This window comes from Protopterus annectens, chromosome 5.part0 (genome assembly GCF_019279795.1).
Source record: "Protopterus annectens isolate FY-2018-M chromosome 5.part0, PAN1.0, whole genome shotgun sequence".
In the NCBI taxonomy this organism is placed as follows: domain Eukaryota; kingdom Metazoa; phylum Chordata; order Ceratodontiformes; family Protopteridae; genus Protopterus; species Protopterus annectens.
The window spans coordinates 731,608,580-731,632,240 of record NC_056735.1 but is presented as its reverse complement, the minus strand read 5'-3'; the positions used below and the strand labels follow the sequence as shown (position 1 = coordinate 731,632,240).

At 43.4% G+C, this 23,661-nt stretch overlaps 1 protein-coding gene across 1 annotated transcript in view; it reads right to left on the bottom strand.

The window, feature by feature from the left end:
• The window catches only part of DYNC2H1 (dynein cytoplasmic 2 heavy chain 1), a 6,555,988-nt gene that overhangs the window by 6,460,734 nt on the left and 71,593 nt on the right, over nt 1–23,661 (bottom strand). Inside the window, exon 3 of the mRNA XM_044072582.1 lies at nt 19,968–20,138. Coding sequence (XP_043928517.1) covers nt 19,968–20,138 — 171 coding nt within the window. The remainder of the gene's footprint in view (nt 1–19,967; nt 20,139–23,661) is intronic.

Genomic DNA, 23,661 nt, shown 5'->3' with positions numbered 1-23,661 from the left:
TGTGGTCAAAATGAAAGAAAATGAGATATGGAGTAACAGTCATAACAGGTATCTATATGGCTTAAAAAGTAAGGGATTTATAAAAGAAAAAAGTGGCACACAACAAAATGGAAGAGCAAATGCAAGAAGGTAGAATGTCTAATATCTATGCAAAAGTACTTAGAGCAATGGTCTTAAAACAACTACTTTTTGTCAGTAACCCTGGAACAAACTAATCGTTGGCTAAATGTTTCAGGCAACTAAATGCTGAAAGGATTTTTACTTCTTCTGGCTTTTCCCCGGTCAGGGGTCGCCACAGTGGAACTCCAGTCCACTAATGATTGGTAGCAGATTTTTTAAGGTGCCGAGTTGCCAGCCCAATGCCTAACCTCCAATGAAGGCATGCCCATTCACGCATGTCTTTCGAACGCCACTCGACTATGGGGAGGACATGAAGACTTCACACAGAAGGCGCTCCAGCCGAGAATCGAACAGGAGAACCTCTTGCTGTGAGGCGACAATACCACTGCACCACCATAAATGCTGAAAGGATGACTACTAAAATTATGAACAATGAGAAAGGTAGTTTGAAATGTACCCAGGAAAAATTATGAATGTAATGGTAAATTATTAGAGTACTAAACAAGATTTACAGTCCAAGTAAAACAAAACGGAAATGGTAACAATTACATCTCCGGTTAACCGTAGCAGTAAGAGGGCTTTTAATATCAAAACAGGAATTAAAGAAGCAATGATAATAAAAAAGAAGGAAAGAAAAAAAAAAGCATTGAAAAAGGAACAGATATAATAAAAACCTGGTCAGTACTTTTTAACTGTATTTCTACACCCTTGACTTGGAAAAAAAAGCATTAGTAGTAGTTTCACCAAAAGAAAGGAGAGGAAAGATCAACTATCATCACAACTACAAAGTGTTTAGGATAGCTCTGGCAAAAAGAATGACAAAGATATTGCCAAGAATAAAAGACCTGGATCACCGTGAGTTTACAGAAGATAGGGGAACACCGGAAAATATTAACAGAACACTTTCGATTCTAAGGGATGAACTAGACAATGATAACACTATATAAAATGTCCAAAGGTTTGGATACAGAGAAAGCATGTGAATGAGTAATAAGCTGGGAATTTATGAATGACATTTGAGTTTCCACAAACGTGGACAACATTAATACTTAATATCTGCAGAAAAGCTCAAGCTAGGATGAAGTGTGTTGGTGAGATGTGTAAAGTATTTAGTCTTTCAAGAGAAACCAGAAAGGGGTGTCCATTTTCATCATTACTCATAGTATGCACCAAACTCAATGCTCGCAATATAAAGTAATCAAACATTACTGGATATAAAAGGAGAAATACTAAAGAGAAAACAGACCTTTTTACTGACAATAATATTATGCATAACGAATGATCCCACAACACATAATAATACACTTAATGAATTATCCCACAGTACATGATTTGGTACAGAGTTTCTCCTTTTATGGAATCATGAAAAATGAGATACTTGGGAATTTTGTTTAAAGAGAATGCTTGCTGAAAAAGCAGCCACAGAACTGTGGGAAGAAATTACTCAAAAGATTATAAGATAACAGAGTGGGCCAAACTCTAAGAGACTTGTTTTTGATGTAAATTACTTAGTCTGCTTCACGGCTTATCTATAAAGCAGGCTTACATCTGAGTAAATCACTTACAATAACAGCAAGTATTTCAGAATCAGACCATATGGGATTTATTCATGGACAACAACAACATGCACATGATTAAAATATTTTGTCACTTTATGTAGGTCAAGCTTATGTATATATTAACTGACAGGTTAGATATGGAAGAAAATGAAAAAGGAAATTATGGGTTAACAAAAGAGAAAGTACAATTGGAAAAACGAATACTGACAAAGGAATAGGATGGTTTATGGACTTCCATATTTGAAGGCATACCATAAGGCCACATAACTTGAATATATTTCATTCAGAACATGGAATACAGGCTCAGATGGAAGGACATTATAGGCCTAATGACAGACAAACTAACAACAGTATGTCACACAGGAATTTGGGAAGATCTAAAAAGGGAATACAAAGAGCATTATGTACAGTTTTACATACATACAGTATTAAGTCTTTATAAAGGAAGTTAGACGCTGAAAAACTAAAATACAAACATATTACACTAACCAAAAACAGAAGAAAATATAATGAGCATTTAGAAAAGATAACAAAGAACAATGATTTTAACATATCGACAAGGCAATAAAATAGGAAGAAGCTAGTTCAATAACCCATAATTTTCACTAAGATCAGCTTGCACATACTGGTCTAATATAGTTCAAGGAAGATATGGTTGGATAGTATTGGTTTTAAAAACAAACTGATTTTACAGCTGAGGCTGCAACATAAATGGCTAAAGATTGCCTTCCATAGCAAGGACTGATATCAGAGTATAGGCAAATAGAAAGAAATAGGGGATCCTAAATGAAAGACGAGCACTGGTGAGTTTTTGGTAGAATTTAAACAGAAGTTGACATTAAGAAATGAATGACTAGTACAGCATATAAAATATTGCATGATAAACTATAAGACTCAGAGAAGGTTAGGAAGGACTGGGAAGACAGATTAGATAAGCACTTCACAAAGAAAGAATGGAAGGATATATACATGTCTCCCAAATATGGATTAAATCTAGAAGATTTTGTATCTTTGCCTGGAAGTGCTTATATAGGTATTTTTATACCCCAAGCAGACTTCAAAGAATTTTCCTGTTGTTCAATATGAGGTTATTTAGATTGTCCAGAAAGTTAAACTCCTTTCCTTTTTAGTATCAATGTACATTTCTCTTTCCTTGGTCTTACATTTTTTTTTTTTTTCTTTTCTTGTTTTAAACTATGTAATAATATTCATTATGATGTCATTTAGATTGTCTAGAAATTTTTAAGTCCTATTCTTGTTTGGGTAACAATATTCATTGTCTAAGTCCTACCAGCCTGTAATCTGTTAATTGAGCTCATGATATATCTCTGATCTCTATATGTGGAGCTTTTCTCCCCGGGCCTCTACTGAAAATGGAAATATATCCAGCTAGACTAGCCCGGTTAACAAATGTAAAATAAAATAAATAAATAAATAAATAAATTCCTCAGATAGACAGCAAATGTTGGAAGTGTGATGGGGCAGAAACGGGTAACTGGGAACATATTTTCTGGGAGTGCAATGAGTTGGCAGGCTTTAAAGATTCCTTGCAGACTGCTCTGTCAGAGATGATGGGTAAGCAAGTTGGAATGGATAGGGAAATTATTTTTTTGAGCTATGATACAAACTTGGAATTGCCTAGACATAGTAAGGTCTTACTGAGTCTAATTATGATGACTGCCAAAAATGTAATTACTAGAAAATGGAACTCAAGGTCTAAACAAACATTACTAGAAGCTGCAAAGACAGTAACAGAGTTAAAACACTGGAACTGGGATCTTTAGAAAAGGGTAGGAGCAGATTACATAGAAAAAAAATGGGAACTGTGGGATCAATACATGGAGAGAAGGAACAAGGTTTAAAATAAGGCAGGATTTGAATTAGCTATGTAATTGTTGACTAACAATGACTGGATATGTTAAAAGTGGTGTATAATGTTTGCAGATACAGTTGTGTCGGCATGGTTTGGAATGTATAATGTTTGCAAAAGAGATTGTGTCTCAATTCTTTACTGTCATTTATATAAAGGTAACATGACCTATGGCATGCATGATAATTTAACAAACATGTTTCTTGTTTAAAAAAAAAGAAAAAAGGTTACAACATAAATGGCAAACTGAAAAACAGTAATACATAGCACATATAAGGCAATATTAGACTTAATAAGACAATACAGTATTAAGGTTAAAAAGCATGGCGGGAACAATTCAATTTATCAGTAGAGGGAAATGTATCAATTCTACAAACACAACTAAAGAGAAAAAGTTTTGAACTTCTGGAAGGTAATCTTTGCAAAATTAAGACTTATTTTTTTCCAACAGACGGATATTGAATATGTGACAGTTCGGAAAAAGATCATTAGGAGCACATATTGTGGGAACGTATCGCGTTGCTTCAATACAAAAATGACATGAGTAATACGGAAGTCTTTTCGTTGGAAGATAATTTAACTTCAGTATGGAAATGCTTGTAGAGTTAATGTAATGTAAATTAACGTACTAAACAGGTGAAAATGTTATTTTTATTGTCTACAGTGACTAAAAAAGTACAATACTATAAATAGAAATCCCAAGACAAACCATCAATAACAGATGAAAATGATGATTATAGAGAATACAGATGTACACCTAATAGTTAGAGATCAGAATCAAAACAATTATAAAAAATAGGTTGTATGGAAATACAGAAACTGAGCAAGAAGAGGATTGTCTAAGTACCTATAAACTAAGTGTAATACAAGGCAAGAAATCACTAGCTCAGTTGTTAAAATTTGTAATATTGTGAAAAAATAAAAGAATACAATCTCTAGTTATTTTACAATCCCAAATTATGTGGAAAATAGTTAAAAAAACATTTAAACATACCAGTTAAGAAGCAACGTTAAATCAAACTTGAAATAAAGACTAGATAAAACGTAACTGTGATATTTGAATTTACATGCTAAATATAAGCAAGGCTAGTTTATTAGTATTATATAAACATGTGACTAGTGCCAAAATAAGTACAACATGCAAAGGGATTTCACATTATGTAAAATAATATTGTGGCAATTAATAAAATAAAAAAAGATCAGTTCTGAAAAAAAAAACTGCCATCAAATAAAATCACATATTCAGAAATATGAAACCTACAGATTAAGTGCTTTCTCCCATTTATAGAGACTTTATAAGACAGAATTGGATGACGTCTCTGTAACTGAAAAGAATGCTCTTACTCCGTGGATTTCATATTTCTGATGAATAGAGAGAGAGAGGTTTTATTTGAAAAGCAGTTTCAGAACTGTCCTTTTCTATTATTTTTGTTTGGATATGTTTTTTCCCCAAAGTTGGTCTTTCTTGTATCAATTAATAAAGTATTTACATTGTTTAATGTTATATTTTAATACCATTTTAACCAAAAGGCAAATCTCAAAGAAGCAGTACTAAATGTGAGTAAAATAAAGGGCATAACTCTTAAGCTTAAAGGATATCCACAGCCAAAATTTTCCATAATGTCTCATTTCAGTCAGCTACCCTCCTCTCCCCCTCTCAAATTAAAGAAAAAAGAAGTTAAGTACTCACCATAATGTTCCATCAGAGTAGTTAAACTTCATTTGTCATCAACCTGTGAATTTCGGATCTGAGCAGGCAGCTTTCCAAACTAAGATCCGAGCTCCAAACTCTTCCCCTTACCCATATTACACTGCAACTTCCTTCCAACCCTCAGATCGAGTTTTCCACCCACAACGTGATGCACATCAACCGAAGAAAAATAACCTGACCTGTTCACACAAACTAGGCTTACAACACCCATTAAGACTAAATCCAAGGACTATTGCAAACCATCAAGGTCAGGGGGAAGGAGGGAGGGAAGGTTGATGACAAATGAAGTCTAACTACTCAGATGGAACGTTATGGTGAGTACATAACTTCTTTATCTGAAGTAGTTAACTTCATTTGATCATCAACCTGTGGGACAGAGTCCCCAGCTACCAAAAAACCTTGGGAGGCCCTTATGGAAGGATATTCCGGAGCACTGCAGAAACAAAAGAAGCCCTTCCACCAGATACAATGTCCAGTTTACAATGAGTAATAAAAGTGTGAGAGGAAGCCCAGGCAGCTGCTGAACAAATGCCATCCAGAGAAACACTGGACCAAAAAGCAGCTGAAGTACCACAGAACGAGTAAAATGAGCATGAACTCTGTCTGGTTCTGGTAATCCTTGATCCTTGTACACTTGCAGGATACAAAGTGAAATCCATCAAGCAGGAGTCACCTTAGAAACTGGTTTCCCCAAAAAGGGCTTGGCAAAGGAAACAAATAACTGATCAGACTTACGAAAGGCTTTAGTCCAAAGCGCAACTGCCTGTGGACAACCAGCAAATGACATTTGTATTCCCCTCTGTTTTGAAAATTAGGGAAAAATACTGGGAGATTAATAGACTGATTGATATTTGACTCTGAAGCAACTTTAGGAAGGAAAGAAGGATTTGTCCTTAGAGAAACCCTATCCTTGTGTAAGGTTAAGTATGGGGGTTTTTATACACAAGGCTTGAAGTTCGGACACCCACCTAGCCGAGCTGATAGCCACCATGTAGGCAGTCTTCCATAACAAAAACTTTAAATCAACTGACACTGCTAGTTCAAACGGTGGTGAAACTAAGGCCTGAAGAACCAAAAGTCAAATCCCACGGAGGGGAAGAATGCTTAATTGGAGGTCTCAGCAAAAAGGTGCCTTTGATGAAGGTCTTACAAATCCTAGAAGCAGCTAGTGAACCTGAATCTTCTCTTACATGAAAGTGGGATACAGCAGCCAGCTGGACATTAACAGTGGAAGAGCTGGCCCCTGCTGGAAGAGCTGGCCCCTGCTGGAAAATCTGAGACAAGAATCCTAAGACCGCTGGGATTGGAACAGTAAACGGATCCAAATCTCTCTGAGAAGCCCATATGGAAAAACGCTTCAAATTTACTAGAGTACACCTTTCTGGTGGAGGACTTGTGCACTGCCACCAGAATGGACTTAACAGGAGAAGAGAGTTCAGGAGTCCTGGCAATTAGTGGAGCTGGAGCAACCACGCAGTGAGCTTGAGACTGTCCAGATTCGGAGGAGGAATTCCTGAGGGATGACAAATGAGATCTGAAATGGGATCCAAGGCAGAGCTTCTAGATGAAACTGTAGGCAGAGGAACCAAACATGATGAGGCCAGAATGGGGCTATGAGGACAATCCCGCTCCCCAACTGACGAGCTTTCTGTAAAAATGTTGTCATTAGAGGTAGTGGGGGATATGCACAAAGACTACCAGGTGGCCAAGCATAAACAAGAGTGTCTCTGCCCCCCCCCCCCGAAGAGGAATCGGAGCAAAAATCTCGCTGCACTTCCTGTTGGACAGCGATGCAAAGAGATTGCAGCAAGGCTGACCCCACGTGAAGAAGATCTGTTCCGCTACACAAGGGTTCATAGACCACTCATAGGGAAAAGGATAGTCCTGCTCAGTTTGTCCGCCAAAATGTTGAACTGACCCGGAATGTGCGTTGCTATCAGAAAACGGTTGGTGGAGATCGCCCATCCCCACACTCTCATGGCCTCGCAAAAAAGCGGGTAGGACCTGGTTCCCCCCTGGCTGCTGATATACCAGACCACTGCCATGTTGGCCGACTGGATTGCAATCGTTGCCAGAGGAAGAGAAGCATGAATGGCTTGCAACACTAGAAGGACCGCCCTCATCTCTAGAACACTGATATGCAGAATGGTCTTAATTGGGGACCACGTGCCTTGGACAGTCCTGCCTGAGAAATTACCCCCCCCAGACAAGAGGCGTCCATGGTCACCGTGGCTTGGGGAGGGGTCAGAATGAAGGGGCATCCTTCTCGAAGATCCTGGGATTGAAGCCACCAGATGAGGGAATTCTTGCACACCTTACTCGGCAAAATCGGGTAACTTAAAGGCTGGTATAACAGCGACCACTGAACTTGTAACAACCACTGTAACACTCATGTGTAGACATGCACAAAGAACCAGATTTATAGCTACTGCCATAGACCCTAAGGCCCTCAGGACTAGTTCTGCTGGGGGGTGAAGAAGTGCCAAAACATGAAGGGTCAGACTCCAAAGTCCGTCTGGAGTCAAAAATCCTTTGGCCCGGATAGAATCTATTCTTGTCCCTATGAAATCCAGAATCTGAACGGGCTGAAGGGAGGATTTTGCAATGTTTATCGTGATGCCGAGTAAATTTGACAATTGAAGAAAATAATTTCTGGCTTGTAGAAGAAGATGCCTGATGGGGGCGGTGAAGAGCCAATCGTTCAGGTACGGGAAGACCTGAATGCCCTGAAGCCTCAGGTGGGCCGCTACAACTGCCATGACCTTGGTAAACACCCTGGGGGCTGTGGTGAGACCGAAGGGTAGGGCCCTGAACTGGTAGTGATTGGCTCCATGCCGAAAGCGGAGAAACCATCTGGATCGTCTGTCCATCATGATGTGGTAGTATACATCCTTGAGATTTACAGAGCACATCCAATCTTCCTCCTGCAAGAACGGCAGGATGGACGGTAAGATGACCATCTGGAACTTCTTCTTGGCAACAGACAGGTTCAACGTGGATAGGTAGAGAATCGGCTTCAAGTCCCCAGTCTTTTTTGGCACCAAAAAGAACCTGGAAAAGGTGCCTGATCCTGACTTATCTGGGGGTAATGGCTGGATTGCTCTTTTCTTTAATAAGAAGTTATGTACTCACCATAACGTTCCATCTGAGTAGGTGACTTCATTTGGATGCAACCTGTGGGATTTGGATCAGACATCGGATCCGAGCCGGCAATTCATAAGCTTTAGGATCCGAGCTCCTAGCTCCTCCCTTTACCCATAATCCCCTGCTAAGCCCTGACTGACCTCAGATTGAGTTTGCCCTGTGAATACCAGTATAACAGAATCCTGGGTAAACCAGGACTACTGGCCTTAAAAGGTCAGGGGGATGGAGGGGGGGATGGTTGCATCCAAATGAAGTCACCTACTCAGATGGAACGTTATGGTGAGTACATAACTTCTTAATCTGAAGTAGGAAGACTTCATTTGTCTGCAACCTGTGGGACAGAGTCCCCAGCTACCTGGATCTTGGGCGGCCATCATGGAAGGATGTTCCGGAGCACCGCAGAGCCAAAGGATGCTCTCCCTCTGGAAACAACGTCCACTTTGTAATGTGAAATGAAAGTATGAGATGAGGTCCAAGTGGCTGCTGCACAAATATCATCTAATGGTACTCTAGATTTAAAGGCAGCAGAAGTAGATACTGCTCTTGTAGAATGTGCTGTAATTCTCTGAGGAGCTGGCCTTCCTGAGGTGTCATAAGCCTGCAAGATACAATTAGAAATCCACTTTGACAAGGTGACCTTAGAGACTGCCTTACCCAGTGCGAATTTTGCAAAGGAGACGAACAGTTGATCGGATTGTCTATGACCAGCTGTTCTGTGAATGTAGAAACGCAGTTGTCTATGAACATCTAAGGAATGCAGTTTATATTCTCCTTTGTTTTTATATTTGGGAAAGAAAACTAGCAAATTAATAGATTGGTTAATATTGGATTCGGAAGCAATCTTTGGGAGAAAGGAAGGATTGGTCCTGAAGGAGACCCTATCAGGAAAAAAAGAGAGAGAAGGTGGTTTGACACACAGAGCTTGGAGTTCTGAAACTCTTCTAGCTGACGTAATGGCCACTAAGAAAGCAGTTTTCCAGGAAAGATACTTCAAGTCCACAGAGGCTGCAGGTTCAAAAGGAGGAGCGGTTAGGGACTGCAGCACTAAAGATAAGTCCCAAGGTGGTACGGCTTCCTTCACAGGAGGTCTTAAGAGGAAAGCACCCTTAAGAAAGGTTTTACAAATTTTTGCAGCCATGAGAGGTGTCGAGTCATGACCCACATGGTAATGAGAAATGTCTGCTATCTGTACCTTTACCGTCGAAGAGCTTGCTCCTTGTTGGAAAAGGTCTGTCAAGAAGTCTAGTACCGCAGATAGCGGCGCGGAAAAGGGATCAAGATTTTTATGTTCCGCCCAAATAGAGAACCGCTTCCATTTGCTTCGATAAACCTTCCTAGTAAAAAGTTTATGGGCAGCCACTATGATGGCTTTCACTGGTGAAGAGATACCGGGAGTCCTGATTAGGGATGGAACTGGAGCAGCCAAGCTGTCAATTTCAGAGTGTGAAGGTTCGGGATTGGAAGCCCCTGAAGATGGGAAATGAGATCCGGAATTGGATCTAGAATCCAGGGCGGATTCACTCGGAGAGACCATACAGAAGGGAATCATGGTTGACGAGGCCAGAATGGGACAATGAGAATCATTCTGCTCCCCAAACTGCTGGCTTTCTGTAATAGTTTTTGCATTAGAGGAAGAGGAGGATAAGCGTATAGGAGACCGGGAGGCCAAGCATGCACCAGGGAGTCTCTCGGGGATTCCCCAAATGGGGGAAGTAGAGCGAAGAAACTGTCGCATTTGGTGTTTGAGGGAGAAGCAAAAAGATCGCAACAGGGTTGCCCCCAGGTGGCAAAAATCTGCTTCATTACTAGAGAATTGAGAGACCATTCGTGAGGGGAAAGAATGGTGCGACTGAGCTTGTCCGCTAGAATGTTGGACCTTCCCGGAATGTGCGTTGCCACAAGAAAGCGGTTGGTGGAGATTGCCCATTCCCATACTCTCACGGCCTCTCGACAAAGGGGGTAGGACCTGGTTCCCCCCTGTTTGTTGATGTACCAGACTACTGACATGTTGTCTGTCTGGATAGCAACAGTTCCTACAGGAAGAAGGCTGTGTAGTGCTTGCAACGCTAATAGCACTGCCCTCATTTCCAGAACATTTATATGCAGGGAGGTCTCTGAACTGTTCCACGTGCCTTGGACAATCCTGCCCGCTGAATGCCCCCCCCCCCCACCCGAGGCAAGAAGCGTCCGTGGTCACTGTGGCTAGGGGGAATGCAGTACAGAAGGGTCTCCCCGTCAGGAGGTCCGTCGACTGGAGCCACCAGAACAGAGAGCTCCTGCATGCTCTGCTGATGGCTATCGGGCTGTTGAGAGGAAGGTAAAGCAGGGACCATTGGACCTGGAGGGTCCATTGAAGGATCCTCATGTGTAGTCGAGCGTGGAGGAGGAGTGGGATGGCTGCCGCCATTGAACCTAGGGCCCTCAGGACCATAGCTGCAGTCGGAGAAGGTTCTAAGATGGCCGTGATATGACACCTCAGGTTGGACAGTTGATCTAGAGTGAGGAATGCCCGCATGTTTCTTGTGTCCAATCTTCCTCCTATAAAATCTATAAGCTGTGTGGGGGCCAGGGAAGATTTTTCTCTGTTTATGGTGATGCCCAGCTGAGGAGCTATATGAAGGAAATAGTCCCTGGCTGAGCACAGTAGATGCCTTGATGACACTGTAAGGAGCCAGTCGTCCAGGTATGGAAACACCTGCATTCCCTGGAGTCTCAGGTGGGCCGCTACCACTGCAAGTACCTTGGTAAACACCCTGGGGGCAGAGGTGAGACCAAAGGGAAGGACCCTGAACTGGTAGTGACTGGCTCCAAGCCGGAAACGAAGGAACCTCCTGGACCGTCTGTCCATTAGAATGTGGTAGTATGCGTCCTTGAGGTCTATAGAGCACATCCAATCGTTCTCCCGCAAAAGAGGGAGGATAGATTGTAAGGTGACCATCCAGAATTTTTGTTTGGTTACAGACAGGTTCAGTTGTGACAGGTCTAGGATCGGTCTTAAGTCCCCCGTCTTTTTTGGCACCAAGAAGAACCTGGAGTAAAACCCTGATCCGGTCTGATCTCGGGGGACGTGTTGGATGGCTCTTTTTGTTAGCAGCTGTGCGATTTCCACAGCTGCTACCTCCCGTTGATCGGGTGGTACATCGGGGAGGTTTTTGGATCTGGGAATCCTGTGAAGGGGGATTGAATAGCCTCTGGATATCACCCGAAGCACCCAATGGTCTGACGTGATTGACTCCCATGTGTCAGGTGCCTCGAAAAACGCCCCCCCCTCCCGACTGCCTCCAGAGAGGAGCAGCCGGGTAACCCCTCAGGGATGCTGCGTGGGTCTGTCAGAGAAAGGTTCTCTGGACCCAAAGTTCCTAGAAGCCCCTCTGCCTCTAGGACGGCGACCTCCCTGTCCTCCTCTGCCACAGAAGGACTAGTTGTCCGGAGCAGGTTAGGATTGCTGCGATTGCCGGAACCACATCTTCTTCTGTCCCTTTTGGTTCTTCGAGAAGGACCTCTGGGGAGCTGAGAAGCGGACTCCGACGGCAGACAGCATCTGCATGTCCTTTTCGCTCTGGACAAGTGTTTCGCGAACCGTTTTGCCAAAAAGGGCAGAACCATCGAAGGGGGCATTCGCGAAGGTCGCTTTGAAGGGCTCCGCGAAGTCACAGTGCCGGAGCCAGGCCTGGCGTCTCATAATAAGGCCCGATCCGCTAACTCTAGCGGCACCCTCTGTTGCATGAGATAAGAGCCGCATAGAGGTATTAGACACCGCTCTGAGAGTGGCCATACGGGTGGAGTACACTTGCTTGTCCTCCGCCGATATTGACTCCGGGGGAGATGCAGCATATTCCTTAATCAGGTCTCGCTGCATCCTGATCACGTGTGCCATATAGTTCAGCGCCCTCAGGGAGAAGGTTGCTGAACTAAAGACTCACTTCCCAATGCGATCCATCGAGCGGGATTCCTTGCTCGGGGGATGCAGAGAGGGACTCTCCTGAGCCAATTCCCTCTTTGTGGCTGCAGCCATCAGCATGGCATCTACTGGGGGTCCCTTACTCCAGTGTGTGATGGGGGACTAGGAATCCGGTCCGGATGTTTGGAAACAGGCTCTACGGTGTCCGGGTCGTTCCACGCTCTGGTGGCAATAAGGTCCACCAGAGGGTCGGCAGGAGGGGACACCCAAGAGGTAGACGGGCCCGCCTCAAATGCCTCCAAGAACACAGACTCGTCCGAGGAGGCCTTGGGGGCAGACCACCCCCCCCCGATCCTTAACATTTCCATAATGTCTCCAAAGGAGACATCTTCTGGGGGTGATCTTGGGGAGCCCTCCCCTTCCTCCAAGTCCGTGTCTTCAGTAATAGACTCGGGGGAGTCCACGTGCCTCCTCTTACACTTATGCTTAAGAGGCACTTCCTCGGGGGGACTGTCCGAGGAGTCCTCGCCAGCAACCAGTTGTTCCAAAGGAACCACTTGGGACATTGAGGCGGGCTGTCCCTGAGACTGGCTGATGGGAGCCTGGTCCATCTGCGAGGGAGTGCGGGATGGAGCCGAGACAGGGACCGGGGGTCCGGATGTCCTCGACAGAACCCTCTCCACAATGTCGAAGGCCGAGGGGGAGCCGACTTCTCTAAGACCCGAGAGCCGACCCCCACTCGGATCAGACGAAAGGATCAGAACCGGAGCCGAGACCGTTGGATCCGAGAGACCAGTGCGCTCCGACCTAGACTGAGTCGAAGAGACACCGGCTCCCTCGGATCTGAGGCTAGGCCCACGGCTCCTAAAGGTCGGGTCCGAAGTACCCAAAGCACTCAAGGGAGGGAGCGGATCCGAGGTGCACCGACCAGTCGGATCCGACCCACCCCCGGGTCCAACGCTGCCCGGCTCCGAAAGCTCCGAACCCGGGAGTCGGGTCGGAGAAGGAGCTATGGGGGCAAAAAGAGGTTGAGGCCCCTCCCGGATGGGGGGGGGGGGGCCAGGAGCACTCCCATCTGCATCTGGTCCTGGATGAATCGCCTCATCATCCGGTCCATATCAGCGTCCAACATAGAAAAAGTTGACCTCGACGAGGCCACCGAGGCAGATCTAGAGTGTCGCCTCGATGACCTCGATGAAGGTCTAGTCTCCAGCTCCTCGGGTCCGGGAGAGAACCGAGGGGATCGGAGCCGAGAAGGAGGAGATTTAGAAGCCAGAGGGGAAGCATGCTTAGGTGGCAGGGCCGAGACAGAGGCCTCGGCCCGCCGCTTATGGTGCCCCTCTCTGTGCCTCTCCTTTTCCCTCCTGGTCTCCCTATCCTCCGGTTTCTTAGTGGGAGATTGAGTCCCTGCCGGAGGAAGGGAGACCGAAGTAGCCACTGGCGATTTCTGAGTAGGGAGGATAGCAGGGGCCGAAGCCGATTCTGGAGGGAGAAGTCCCGCCAGAACCAACTTCGACCTCCGCTCCCTTAAACCCCGGGGGTTGAACCCTGCACAAATGGTACAACCAGATGACAGGTGTTCAACCCCCAGGCATCTAACGCACCGAGTGTGGCCATCAGCCGGGGAAAGCTTATGGCCACACTCGGTACATTTAGAAAATATAGCCTTGGGGGATTCAGACATAGCTACGCCCTAACAGGCCCTAAAAAAAAAAAAAACACACACAACGAACACACACTAAATGAACACCCGAGAAGGTTAACTAAGGAAGGGAGTAAAACCTAAACAAACACACTTTAAACTATATAAGAAAAAATATAGGCAAAAAAGATGTCACCAATTTCCTTTCGCTATGGAGCTCGAAATTCCTTTCAGCTATTGAACGCGGCAAACGAAATCTGAGGTCAGTCAGGGCTTAGCAGGGGATTATGGGTAAAGGGAGAAGCTAGGAGCTCGGATCCTAAAGCTTATGAATTGCCGGCTCGGATCCGATGTCGGATCCGAATCCCACAGGTTGCAGACAAATGAAGTCTTCCTACTTCAGATCAGCTTTTCTATTTCCAAAGCAGCCACCTCCCTTTGAACAGGTGGAATGTCTGGGAGATGCTTTGAAGGTAGGGGATTGATCAGAAAAGGAATAGAATAACCTCTGGATATTATCTGAAGCACCCAGAGGTCTGACGTTATGGACTCCCATTGAGCCAGGTGCTTCAGAAAATGCCCCCGCTGACTGCCTCCACAGTGGAGCAGTCGGGCAACCCCTCAGGGCTGCTGCAAGGGTTGGTCCGAGAATGGTTACCGTGACCTAAAATTCTTCGATCCCCCTCTGCCTCTGGGCCGGCGTCCATCTTGTCCCCCCTCTGCCTCTAGGGGAAAAGGAGTCCTGAGTGTCCCGGGAATACCAAGACTTCCGGAACCATATTTTCTTCTGCCCTCGTGCCGAGAATGAACGTTTATCCTCGGCCGAAATGGACTCGGAAGGGACTCAGAGTACTCTTTCACGAGGTCGCACTGCAGTCTGATCAAGTAGGCCATGTAGTTCAGCGCCCTTATAGCAAAGGTAGCTGAAGCATACGTCCACTTTCTGAGTCGATCAATTACTCTAGACTCCTTGTCTGGAGGATGGACGGAGGAACTCTCCTGGGCCAGTTCCTTTTTTGTGGCAGCTGCCACCACCATGGCATCCACTGGGGAACCCTTACTCCATGCTGGCCTATCCACAGGAGGACTCAAAATCTTGTCTGGCCTCTTTGGTATAGTTTCTACAGTGTCCGGCTCCTTCCAAGCTCTGGTGGTAATGAGGTCCACCAGAGGATCAGCTGGGGGAGACACCAAAGAGGTAGATGGGCCTGCGAACGACTCCAGAAATACAGACTCGTTCGAGGAAAGATTTTGGGTGGACCAACCTCCCCACTAGCGCAGGATTTCCATTATGTGTCCAAATGAGACATCCTCGGAAGGTGATGTGGGGGAGCCTTCCCCTTCCTCCAAGTCAGTATCCTCTGTGAGGGACTCTGGGGAGTCCAGGTGCCTCCTCTTGCACTTGCATTTGTGAGGAATCTCCTCAGGGGGGCTCTCTGGGGAAGGCTCACAAACAGTTTTATATTCCCCAAGGTGAACAGTCTGGGGAGTATCAGACACAGGCTGTCCTTGGGAGAACGGAATGATGGAAGACACACTCAGCAGCGAGGGAGCAAGGACGGACTACAAGGAAAGAGTGAGGGGTCTCGATCCTCCTGAGAAAACCCTCTCCACAACAAAGGCCAAAGGGGAACTGGCTTCTCAACCTAGAAGGGTGAGCAACCGTGTCCCTTGGACCTGACGAAGGGATCGGTGCCGAACCCGGGACAGATGGACCCGACGGAATGGTATGTCCCGACCATAACTGAGCAGAAGACACACTAACCCCCCCTGAATCCAACGCCCAAATCACGGCTCCGAGAGCTTGGATCTGAATCCACTGGATCCAATATACTTGAGTGCATGACAGGCATCGAGGTTGGGAGAACCATCGGAGCCGACCCCCCTGACTCGGGGGCTCCTCGGATCCAGGGAATGCGAAACCCTGGGATGGATCGGAGAAGGAGGTACTGGGACAAACATCGGTGCCGACCCACTCCAGCGGGAGAGGGAGCCAGCAACACTCCCATCTGCAACTGAGTCTGTATGAACCTTCTCGTCATCCGGTCCATGTCAGCCTCCGAGAGGCTTCTTGTTGATCTAGAGGACGCCACCGACACCAACCTAGTGGGCCAATGGGTGGATGACCTCAAAGCAGGCTGTGCCTCCTCCAGCTCCGGGGAAAACCTCGGGGATCAGAGCCGAGGGGAAGACGGCTTAGAAGATTTGACCGGGGTAGTCACAATTTTAACAAGGAGACCCAATGGATCCGACGGGTCCACTGGTCTCTTGCGACCCCCATATTTTTCTCTCTCTCTCTTTTTCTCTGGCTCTCTCCCTGTGTTTTTCCTTCCTGGCACCCTTGTCACCCTGTTTAGAAATGGGAGTGTGAGTCCCGGACAGGGGAGGAGGACATGAACCGGCCACAGACGTGGCCGTAGAGGAAGGAGAAGAGGAAGAGATAGCCTTTGTCAGGAGAAGCCCAGCTAAAACTAATTTAGTCCTGTGGTCCCGCAGGGCTCGGGGGTTAAAGGCTGCACAGATTTTGCAGCCCGAAGAAAGGTGGGGGACCCCTAAACACAGAACGCATAGAGTGTGGCCATCAGCCAGAGACAACTTATGGACACACACTGTGCATTTTGAGAAGGTCTGCTTTTGAGGATCCGACATCTCAATCACCAGAACAACAATATATAGCTAACTAAGGCCCTACCCTACAATCACACCACACACAGCAAAGGCACACTGAAACTAAAAAAAATACTTTCTTTTTTGTTTTGACGGAAAACCCGAGGGGAGGAAAAGGACTAGGTTAACACCACACACGCACACTAAACTTTTTCCACAAAATAAGTAAACCCTATTCTACCTGCCTGAAGCTCAATGGACCACGTTTTGGGAAAGCCACGGCAAATGATATCAGAGTGTTGGAAGGAGGTTGCAGTGTAATATGGGTAAGGGGAGGAGCTTGGAGCTCGGATCATAGCTTGGAAAGCTGTTGGCTCTGATCCATGTCAGATCCGAAACACACAGGTTGATGATCAAATTAAGTTAACTACTTCAGATCCTTACTACTCCCACTTCTATCTTCATAACCAAGGAGGATAGAAAATGCAACTGCTCCATTCTAACTGCAGGTAGAGGTTTTCCTCATAAGCCTACCCTTCCCTTTTCATAGTTCTCACCAGCAAGTTACCATAACAGTACCTTTCGTTGAACAGGGACCCCCTGCACACAATCACAATGTCACTCGGCCTGGTGTAACACCTTCCACCCCCAGGCCTCACGAGGGCAGAAGTCAGGCATAAGCAGCTGCCACACCGCTTTACCAAGTGAATCAACGATGAAAAAAGGCCATTCAATCCTGCTCTCTCAACTCACAGTTCACTGGCACTTGGTTCTCTCTTTTTTTTTTTTTTTTTTTTTTTTTAAATATGATAAACAGGTCATAGTGTCACCGTTAGGACTCTACTATAGGAAGCCATTTCTAATAATGAAGAATATTAATGTTTAATGATAAAGATGTCTGAGTGATGACTAAGCATTTTCCACACACATAATGCTAATGCCACAAGTCTGAATATGACATTAATATAATGTTCTGATTTACTTATTATGCACTTTTTATCCCTTGCACTTGTTTGACCATCAAGCATCTTCTCTGATCACCCTACTAACTCATTTATTCTGCTCACTAGAGTAAAAGCTTAGAATCAGCAAATGCTATCATTCATAACAGACTGGGGGGGTGTGTGTAAGAGTCTAACATCTCTCTGGTAGCTGACACACATGCTAATGTTACAGCAAGGCCACCAGTGTGCCCCTCTGAGCAAGTGCTTTTCTCCACAACCACTGAGAACGCTACCATATATAAAAGTGATCATTCAGTGGTAAGCACATGTCCCAGGACCACATGCTGCCTGTTGCACACCCCAGCCACCAACATGTCAGCACTGCAATTATCCAGACCATTTCCCCTCACACCAGAAAGGTGTAGAAATTGCAGTGGACACTCACTCCCACCTTTTCTCACTCGCTCTTCAAGTGCTCGGCCAGTCAGTCCTAGGCTGTCTGCATCTCACGGAGGGCTTTACATGTCTTTACCACAACTTTTTATTTGATCTGTAAAAGCACTTGATTATTTATAGGATTTATGAAATAATAAAAACAAAGAATATGAAAATCAAGCAAAATATACAGCATCAAGAAACATAACATCAAAAACTAAAAATACTGCATCAATGGGTCCTGATATTATCACTGGATGCATCTTACATAGCATGAAGCACAATTTAGTCATACAACTAACACTATTCAATCTCAGTCTCCAGTAAGGTTTTGCACCAAGCAAATGGATAAGATCTTCAGTCACTGCCCTGCATAAGGGAGGACCTTCCACAAAACCGGGCAATTACAGATCATCAAGTGTGATCAGCCTCAAACAAAACCAACAAAGGACTTATCATGGAATTAATCAATCAGGATATAGAGAAACTCCAAACAGTAGACCCAGCTCAGTTTGGATTCATTAAGGGCAGGTCATGCTTGCTCAATCTGGTGAATTTTTTTGAGAAGGTCACCAAAGACATGGATGAAGGCAAAATGGTACACAGTGCATATCCTGACCTGGCCAAAACTTCTGACACAATTTCCTATTCAGGCATAGTATTAAAACTAAATAAACTGTGAAAAAACTCCTATGTCACCCACTGGATTGCCAAATAGCTCACAGATAGGACTCATAATCAAAACAGGGGACGTTACCTCCACAAAAAGACCAGTCACCACTGGAGTCCTCTAGGGTTTTGTAATGAGACCTCTCTTGTTTGGTATCAACTTTTCTGAAGTAAAAAACAATAGCAAATGACTCTGGCTGATTAAGTTTACAGATGACTGCAAGCTAGGAGCAGTCATTGAATCCCCAAATGACTTTGCCATCCTGAAGGGAGGTTTACCTCAAATAAATAACTGGTGTAAAAAATCAGGGACCGAGACTAAATGTAAAAAAACACATTATTGTATCCTTTGCGAATCTAACCCAGGGAACCACTACATTGACAATACACCCCCCAAGAGTTGACCCAGCTGTTCAGGATTTGGAAACATATGTGAATAGTGACCTAACGTTTGACCAACATGTGCCTATTGTTGTAAAAAAAAAGTCCTTCTATATCACACAGCTGATAAAAAAATTGCGCCTAGCTCTAAGAATGTCATTGACCCCCTTTACTCAGACCTCATTAGGCCTGTCATTGAATAGAATGCCACTTTTGGCATGCATCTCTACAGACAAGTGAACAACTGGAATGTCCATAGAGATAATTCACTATAAGATGCAGGCCTAAACAAAATGTCCAACATGGACCGACTTAAAACCATGTCACTATATTCAGTATCCCACAAACTGCTAAGAGGATACCTGTCCCTGGCATATAAGGCATCCTCCGACCCGCTACTGATGGATTTACTGCACATCAGCAAGTCATATACCATCAGCATTACTTGGTCTATGGCTCTAAATGTCTTCTACAACATCAAAAGAACAGTTTGGAGAGACGGGTATATCTTGCAGAGGATACCGCTGCCAAGGAACAGAACACCCACCCACATAAAATAAAGCTCATTCCTGTAGGTTTTCAAGCACAACTTAAATGTATGGATGGGAAATGGAAAATTTACCCCAGGACTGCCCCCTGAACTACTAATGGACAGAGGCAATTCCTAAATGCTTTATCCGATGCATAAGGCTCCTCGAATTATCTACAGTATGATCCTAATTATTCGCTTTAGGCGTAATATACAACTATTGACCAAGGGATTGGTAAGGTCAATCTATAACCAAATGAGATGGGTTATTTTCAGCAGAAAAAAGCGAAACTGGCTATGCTTAAAAATGGCCCCCCAACAGTAGCTAGCTTAGCACTTCCCTATAAACCTATAAGAAAAAAACAGCCACCGTTTCTAAACATGCTTCACAAACATTATCCCAACATAAAAAGCAAAGGATGCTTTATTCAAATATATGATAAATCATATTCTACCTTAAGTAATACTGGTCCAAACACTTGGCGCAATGCTTGGTAAAAAGTGCTTACAGGCGACTCTAGCATTGAGGATACAAGAATGTTACTGTGGAGATTATCTTCGGTTATAGTATCAGGTTTCAACTTACAGAAAATAAGCACTTGATCCATCCTATCAACTGGTGAAACCTACAGGAAACAAAAGATAAATCAACATAAATAATACTCTATTTAATAATATATAATCACAGTTTAAAATGCAAAGAAATAAGAAAATACAAGGGTATTAAGCATGATAAATCTCTACAGAGCCCTTTACCATCTAATGAGGACCTAGATTTTTATACAGACCTTTCAACTCCTTTATTTCTTAACATTTTCAAGAAGGTTGTCCCCAGACGTCTGACTTTTTTTTTTATTTTGACATCTGCTATATGAAGTGCTACATCTCTAAGCAAGTTTCATATTTACCTATTAAACATCTTCCGATTGTGTTCATAGCTTCAAAGCAGCAGTTGCATCTTGAACATTAACTTAAAAACAATTTTTATGCACTTTTTTTTTGCCTAAAGTCACAATAACACTTTTTTTATTAGTGTTTGTATTTATTACTCCTAAATAACTGCAGTTTCAGTTTCATGTTTAATTTAATGATCTGCAAATGTTTCACTGTCATTTTCTAACACGCCATTCGGACCTAAATTCGACTCTACCTACAACTGTTAATACCCTTATACTTACTGCTTCAAAATGTTTCTTACAAAATTTCTCCAAACAAGACACCTGGAAACTAAGCACAGCATACAAATTAGTACCACCTGAGTGCATGTTCTCTTTGCCTTTAAAATGTACATGTGTGCATTAATAAATAATTCTGCGTTTTTGCTATAACATTTAAAATAACAAAACAGTTTCTGAGGAAATTACTGCAGACCATATATGTTTGGATAATAATAGCGCTGCCAAAAGCGTTTTTTAAAGGGACAGTGCAGGGTTACGGATAGTGGCTTGGTTAGCATGCATTAGTGAGATAGGCAGGTGGGCTTTACCTCCTAGAGGAAAGTACAATTGTGTAATTAAACTTATAACAGCAAATGTTTGAATGATCACTGATGCAGTAGCCATAGCTGCTTCTTCTTTTGGCTTTTCCCGGTTAGGGGTCGCCACAGCGGAACTCCGGTCCGCTAATGATTGGCAGTAGATTTTTTTACGGGTGCCAGCTCGACAACCAACCTTCAGCGAAGGCACGCCCATTCTACACATGGCTTTCGAACGCCACTCGACCGCGGGGAGGACATGCAGACTCCACACACAAGGCGCTCCAACAGAGAATCGAATGGGAGAACCTCTTGCTGTGAGGCAACAATGCTACCACTGCACCACCACGGCTTTCCCGATGCAGTATCCATAGCTATATGGGTTATATCCAACCAAGGACATAACAGCTGTCCAGCTTACACAGCTTTAGGGTACTTTCCATGCACCAAAACTGTCAGGCAGCTCAAGCTGAGCTGACTAAAAGATAAGTTTGGAAGACCTGCCAACAGAGAGAGGGAATCCAAGCCCTGAAAAGGACAATGCTAAGAACAACAAAAATAACCATAGTCTGGCATAAATAACATCCAAACAACATTATGGATGGAGGAAAGGAGGAAGTGGCTACTGCAGCACTGATCATTCAAGCATATACTGTTATGGTAAGTTTATTTACACAACTGCATTTTGCTAATCATACTGATCACTGCTGCAGTAGCCTTAGATATACGGGAAGATTACAACTACAAACTAATAAATAAAATAAATGCCGCAGAGTACTCGGAACAAAGTTTAATAGTAAGGGCTTTTGGTTAAAGTACCCAACCTTTTTCAGACAAATTACACAAAATCACAGCTCCTTTTATATACAATAGTCATATAATTAAAACCAATAATTCAATTAAAAACCACAAAGATGTTGGCTACCAGTGTTAATAAAATCAGCAATCCTTCTAAAAAAAATTTTATAGGAATAATAACAGCGAATTTAACGAATTAACCAAACAAACTCTACCTATTTAAAACTTTTAATTTTAGAAAACTAGATATAAAAACAATATCATTAATACCAGGAAGCATGGAAGCATTTAGATAAATTTGCCACTAGTATTCCCTATTTTCTAGTATAAGTTTCCAAGGTCCGCCTCTTGGGTTTTCCTTAGCCTGTTCTAATACTACACATGCAAAACAGTGGTTATTACACTCTTCAATATGTTTAAATAGGGCATTACTGTGTTTTCCTTTTCCTATATCGCAGATACAGTACACTGCCTAATTTTCTGTTCCGTCTTGCCAATATATTAAGCGGGACAATGCAAATCACTTGGCAGTATATACTACACCACTTACAACACAACTAAATTGCCCATTAATAACAATATTACTACCCCCCTAGGGAAATATGATCACACTCCAATATATATCTGCATTGATTACAAACCCCACATTTTCTCATTTTACCTTTAATTCTAGCACCAGTAGAAGTGAAAGTATCACATCAATCCTTCAAGTTCCCTCTCTCTTGTTATATTATGTTGGGGCCAGAGCCCAATACACAACTCACCTCCCTATCACATAAAATTAGTTCCCAATTTTTATGTAATATACTCAATATCATTTGACTATGCAAATTTAGTAATAAAAGCGTTATCTCCTTTGGGTCCATTACCTTCCCTTATACTCACCCCCTCATTAGTAGAGGTAGTTAATTTATCAATAATATTGTGTTAAAACCAGCTGCTACCATCATCTAAGACACCCTCAAAAGATTTAGTCTCATTGGGCTCCACACATTGTCCTAACAGAGGGTTATAAAACCCAGAAATTCTCTTCATAATAATTCAGAAGTTACAGACTGTACAAGAGCCTCAGGATAATCTCTATGCAAAAACATCTGCCCTATAAATTTACACTCATCAATAAACTCATTGAACAATGACGCCATCCTAGCAGTCTGTACCATTTGGCCTTTTACTGCAGCTTTTTTTTAACATGATAGGGATTGGTTACTTGAATGTAGAAATTTGTTAGAATAATTTTTTCCCTAAAAAACAGAAGATTTTAAATAACCTCCTACCAAGTCTCTAGTTAGAAATACATCCAAATAGGCTATACTCACATCCCCTATGTTATGTGAGAAAGTTAAAAAATCAAATTATTCAAATAATCAAATTCTGGTACAAGATCCTTGGGTCCACTCCATGCAATAAATAAATCATCAAGGAATCGAGTATACAACTTAATACAAGTCATAAAAGGGCAATTAAACAAATACTTAGCCCCCCCCCCACATTGCCATAACAGTATTTGCATAGAGAGGACCTTGGAAACTTGCACTAGAAAATAGGGAATACTGCTGGCAAATTTATCTAAATGCTTCTGTGCCTTCTGGTATTAATGACATTGTTTCTATATCTAGTATTCTAAAATTAAAAATGGTTTTAATAGGTAGAGAGTTTGGTTAATTCATAAAATTGGCTATTATTCCTATAATTTTTTTTTTTGGGGGGGGGGGGGTTGCTGGTTTTATTAACAGTGGTAGTGAACATAATTGTGGCTTTTAATTGAATTTCTAATTAAATTATTGGTTTTAAATTATATGACTACTGTATATAAAAGGAGCTGTGGTGTTGTGTAATTTGTCTGAGGAAGGTTGGGAACTCCAACCGAAAGTCCT